This window comes from Morone saxatilis, unplaced genomic scaffold (genome assembly GCF_004916995.1).
Source record: "Morone saxatilis isolate NCDOM2014 unplaced genomic scaffold, NCSU_SB_2.0 Contig17, whole genome shotgun sequence".
NCBI classification, from domain to species: Eukaryota; Metazoa; Chordata; class Actinopteri; family Moronidae; genus Morone; species Morone saxatilis.
Window position 1 is genome coordinate 9,943,038 of NW_023339729.1, and position 5,433 is coordinate 9,948,470.

The 5,433-nt window shown below is 39.0% G+C and overlaps 2 protein-coding genes across 5 annotated transcripts in view; both read right to left on the bottom strand.

Moving 5' to 3' along the window:
- Positions 1 to 3,596, bottom strand: part of pnpla6 (patatin-like phospholipase domain containing 6) — a 29,272-nt gene extending 25,676 nt beyond the window's left edge. For all 4 annotated transcript variants that reach the window (XM_035659547.1, XM_035659545.1, XM_035659543.1 and 1 more), the window contains exon 1: positions 3,503 to 3,596. The gene's annotated coding sequence lies outside the window, so the exon portion shown is untranslated. The remainder of the gene's footprint in view (positions 1 to 3,502) is intronic.
- Positions 3,597 to 4,306: 710 nt separating this feature from the next.
- The window catches only part of LOC118326340 (ATP synthase subunit d, mitochondrial-like), a 3,757-nt gene continuing 2,630 nt past the window's right edge, over positions 4,307 to 5,433 (bottom strand). Inside the window, exons 4-6 of the mRNA XM_035659313.1 lie at positions 4,991 to 5,062; positions 4,610 to 4,672; positions 4,307 to 4,490 (exon numbers count right to left, since the gene is read on the bottom strand). Of these exons, the coding sequence (XP_035515206.1) occupies positions 4,359 to 4,490; positions 4,610 to 4,672; positions 4,991 to 5,062 (267 nt within the window). The 3' untranslated portion in view covers positions 4,307 to 4,358. The remainder of the gene's footprint in view (positions 4,491 to 4,609; positions 4,673 to 4,990; positions 5,063 to 5,433) is intronic.

Genomic DNA, 5,433 nt, shown 5'->3' on the forward strand with positions numbered 1-5,433 from the left:
ATAAAAAATAATAATAATAATAATAATTATTATTATTTATTATTATTATTATTATTATTACTATTATTATTATTAATAATAATAATAATAATAATAATAATAAAATATTAATAATTGCAGTAGTGATGGACAGGTTTTCAACTGTAGAGAACCTAGATGTTTATTTTTGAAAGGACCAAAACTACCATTTGCTTAGTTTAATACATTGTACGGCCAATTTTCATTCCCTTTCTTCATCTAAACACTGAAAGAACAACAGGCATATATTTTACCCCGGTTGCCCCTTCTTACAGTCATAATACCACGCATGTTTACTGGGAGTAGCCCAATATAACTCTGATGCTGTTCACTGAGTTACTGCACTGGAGCAATAATTCCTAAAGTTCATCCAGGCCGGCTACATACCACCTCCCTGCCCACATCTGCCAGTACGGACTGATTCAGCTGACGTATGGACTATGGCTGGGACAACAAGCTGCATTCAACGTCTATGGACAAATAAACAGCTATGCTAGCTTAGACTGCAGAGGCTCACTGATTATCCACTCCTACTCTGACAACTCCAGCAGAAACTGAGACTGGAGGGAAAACAAGCTGGCTAACAACACAGACTCTATGTTTGCTGAGGGCATGCAAAGTAGGCTTCAAGACCAGAAGAAAAAAAAAGACATTATCACAGCTATAAAAAAAGACTGCATATAGGCTGTTCTGTAAAGTATTCATCAAAAGATGAAATGGATGTGAATACTGCATAGTGAAAGGAAAAAACCTAATTTGGTCTGACGACATTTGTGATGCACTGATCATCAATTATCCTTCTCTAGCGAAACTTGCTTTTTAATCACCAATCTGAAGGATCTGCAACTAATAATAAAGACTGTTAATTGATTGACAGAAAAATAATCGTCTTTTTTTACTTTTTTGTCAAACTGTCACAAAAAAAGATCTAGTTCCAGCTTCTTCAATAATGGGCAAATTAAAAATACTTAATGGTTAACTGTTTATTCTATAAAAGATCGCTGATAAATTACTCAAACAATTTATGAATTATCAAAATAGTTTTCATTAATTGTCTGATCTACTTATCAATTCATACACCTTTTACACAGCAGCCATTTTTACATTAAATAGTAAGGTAATCACAGGCAAGTCAATGTTAGTACTTAAGGCTCTGTTCCATTTAGTGTAGCAGAGCCTTTCCAGTGAGCCAACACCCTGACTCTGTTTGAGCTGAATGGAACGGAGCCTTTATTAGTCTCACTGGTAACATCTGTGTTTACTATGTCATGTAAAAATAGCTCAGCTCTAAACTGAGATTGGTTATTAACAACAATTACTATATACTGATATCATATGCATATCTACCGATGACACCGGCACTGTCCCAATATTGTGCGGTCTATGTATGAAGCAACAACACAGGCTGGCATCAGCTGCATCTGTTGTCTGATGTATTTCTGGCTTAACATTAGTGGCTCAGAGAGGGTGGCCGAAGTGCTGCATTGATGAAATTCAATCAGTGAAAGGTTGAGGATGGAGTGTCATGTTACATGAAGCAAGTGAGTCACAAACAAACCACAGAACAGGATGCTGGTGCGAGAGACAGTTTCTAAGCAATAATCTCTGAATCTTCAGCATTAAATGTTGACTATTCTGCGTGCAGCATCTATTTATAACATTAAAAACTACATTTAATCCTCCAATATTTATATTTATTCACATGTTATAAGAGAGACAGAAACAAGAACTGTTTGAAATATGAGAATATTTCATAATGCTACATGTAAATGATTTAGAGTTAGTTAATGGAAATGTATGTTTGACACCCAAGAGTGGTAAATCAACACCAGCCAAACGTTAGCTGCAGTTGGATCATTATTTATTGTTTTTTGGCAGAAAGCCAGTCATAATTTGCAAGTTCTCTTCTATTCGGAAAATTCCCCGTTGTAAAATTGAGCTTTGCTCGTGGATTTTTGTGACAGATATTGTTGACCCCAGTGCTGTAAAAGAGCTCTTACTCTGTCTCTATCGCAGCCTCCTTTGTAACAGAACTTACATCATACGCGTTAAGAAAGTTTTCCTAAACCTGTTGCTACACATGACACTTTGCTTCACATTGCCTCTCTCTGTCTCGACATTGGCTCGTCGTGCGGTAATAACACTGTAAGAAAAGCACAGGCCTGATCTGCCCTGGGGATGAGACAGTAGCCCATCTCTAGCCTCTTACCAGTGCCTCCCTCCACACAGGCCTACTCCCATTGTTCTCTGTGCACAATGAAGCTACTGTTGACTCCACTGTCCAGGGGCAGACCTGGGCCAAACTAACACAACCATGTCTGTTTCCAGCTAACACAATACACAGTCTAGGCAATGAGATTCACAATAACAAGGCCTTACGATGTGTTTGAACCCGTCATTTAGAGGATGTATAGATGGGAAACAACGACAACAAAACGCTGCGGCTCTGCACTACATCCATATTTTTATTATTTATCAGTGGAAGAAGACAACAACAGAGAGACGTGTCTTTGGTTGAATGTGCTACTCACTTACACCAACTAGACACAAGCTGGTCTGTCACCTTTGACCCTAGAAGTCAAGACAAACTGTTAAATTTCACCTTTATAGAAACATGTCTTAAAGTTTTGAGCAAATGGAAGCTTATAAGTAAATAAATACCATGACATACACACAGTACTGGACAAGGTGAACTCAGAGGAGGACATCAGCTCATATTTCCCTCAAGCCAAAATAGTTTTGCATCATTTGCACCCACAGAGGTGTTGCCTTACTGACCTCTCGTAAATCTCTTGGCACGATTGTTTAGTTGTGTTGTAAACACGCACAGAATCCAGAATACTAAAACGTAGAACTGCCTTTGAATAAAGCTGATCTCGGACCAAGTGTGTCTGATTGAGAGCAGAGGGTGTTTGACGCAGTGGAGTACCGTTAGCTAGCTAACAGTCACATGAAGCCTATAGGTGATTGTGGCTAAATAAACAGAGCCAGGCCTTATTGTTTATATTCGGACGAGCAGAAAATCAGGGGTTTCCACTTGGAGACACATTAAGTGTTCGGGATGATATGACTACCGGTCTTAGGCTAAATTCGTGTGGTTGAAAACCTCTTTTCCACCGTCCAGGCAGAGACAATCATCTCTAGCGTCCTAATCTCTAGAGGCTAACATCGATAACGTTAGCTGCTCTCGGTGAGAGCGCTTTACTGTGGTCATCACCTCGGAGGTGGACGTAAATAAACAAACAAAACATCATTGATGTTCAAACGACAATGGTTTCTACTGCCTTTTGTTTCCCATGTTCGACCTCGGCAGCAATCTGACTGAGCTTCACCGTTATTGACACACTTGACCGGATAGCTCCTGTTTTCATCCACCGGTTACTGTGCGACGGAAAACTCTCAGTGAACGACAGGACCGAGAGCTCAAACATATCACACTGAGAGCATGTCATTAAATTATTGATAGGTTATTAAAGACTTTTACCTGAGCTGATGGACTCCCGTCAATCGTCACTGACTGTCAAACAACATACAGCGGAAATTAGCTTTCATCAATCCCCTCCTGTTTTACTGCCCCCAGAACTCTGGCCAATCAACGACCGAGAAGCTGTAACGCTCGACCAATCAACGAGCGAGACGCTTTAACGCTCGACCAACCAACGACCGAGACGCTTTAACGCTCGACCAATCAAAATGTAAAGCTGGAGCGAAGGGCCGAAGTCCCACCCACTCCTATATAAACAAACAGTCGCTGTCCAATGATTATCGTGATTATGATCGTGAGACACTACCAGTAGATCCATGATTGGAGAACATCAGGAGTGACTGACATACTGCGTTAACCTATAAATGCAGATTCAGTTTTGAACCTTTCAACGGACTTCGACATGGGACACTGCTTAGATAAGTACATATTTTATGCATGACACACTGTATGCTAATATGCAATATAGGCTTAATCATTGACCACAGGGAATAAAGTGATTGTGTTAATTCTATTTACCAGACCTCTGCGCTCTAAACACCACCATTGATTTAATGCTTTGGTCATAGATATAAATTCAGGAGGAAACTAGACTGAAACATTATTATGTTTGTCAAAATGTTAGCACATCTATTTTAACCACCAAGCTTACCTTTCAAAGTAAAACTAGAGTAACACCGCCCCCTCATGGGCACTATCTACAACATCCCAAGCTGCCTTCACTGTATTTGGACCACATTTTAAAATAACTCAGATACACCATTTCTTTTCAGATATTTACCAAATAATGAAATCACCAAACAATTCTTTTTAAAATACATAATCTTTATTGTGAGGAGAGTGTCTAGTGATAGGATTACAGATCCGCAATGGGCTTGTGGGGCCAGTACGGGTATTTGACCTTGTCCAACTTGGTTTCGGGGAAGGTGTCGTTGAGGTCCTCGATGGTCATCTGGTCGAACGGGATCATGTTGTTAAACTTATCCAACTGAGACCAAACACGAATGAACAAAAAAGAGAGGGAACAGAAAAAACAGCAAGGTTATAAATACACATTTCATTTTGTTTATGGAGGTGTTTTATCAATTAAAGCAACCACTGTCTCACCTCCTTCTGATACTCAGCAACGCGAGCCTTAGATGCCTCGATGTAGGCTGTTGCACTCTTGTCCTGTTAAAGAAAAGTGAAATGATTACATATGACAACAGCCAATCATATTGCTGCGGTCATGTGAAAAACTTTCATTACATTTGTGGTGTCTCTTTTTTTTGCTTTGATTTACAATGTCTGTTTTCATGTTTGGTGAATTTGACTGTTTAACTACTGAATTTGTGCACATTACAGTTCCCACAGTAATTATATACATTTACATATAATTGCCAACTTTGGTTAAACTGTAATAGTTTTCAAATGATCAACCAATTTTACAGCAGAAACGTAAAACTGCAATACAGGCAATACACAGATTTGTTTGGTGAAATGACTTACAGCTTCTACCGACTGTAAATTGATGGCACTCGTCTGTGTGTCAATGGGCTCCGGGATCTGCAGGGCTTTGAACTGTGTGTATGAAGAACATTTAGGATTTAGGATCTGACACAAACCAACAAATGCTAAACAAACTAAATTATGACTTAGATGTACAATCACCAGCTAAACTGATCATTTTTGCAGAGGCACCAAAGCAGTATTTAACCTCTAGTTTCCCTCCACAACGATTAACTGGAACTTAAGGTGTTCAGACAAAAAGTAACTTCAAGAGATCATAAAAGCGACAACCTAAGATTTGTAAGTCAGATTCTATGGCTCTACATTTTATAAAAAAACTGTTATATTTTCCAAAAAGTTCACTATATCCTGAGAGAAGATATTCTGTGATAAAAATCAGGTTCTTCTGGCTCCTCCTAGTGATCCTAATGGATAAGAGCTAC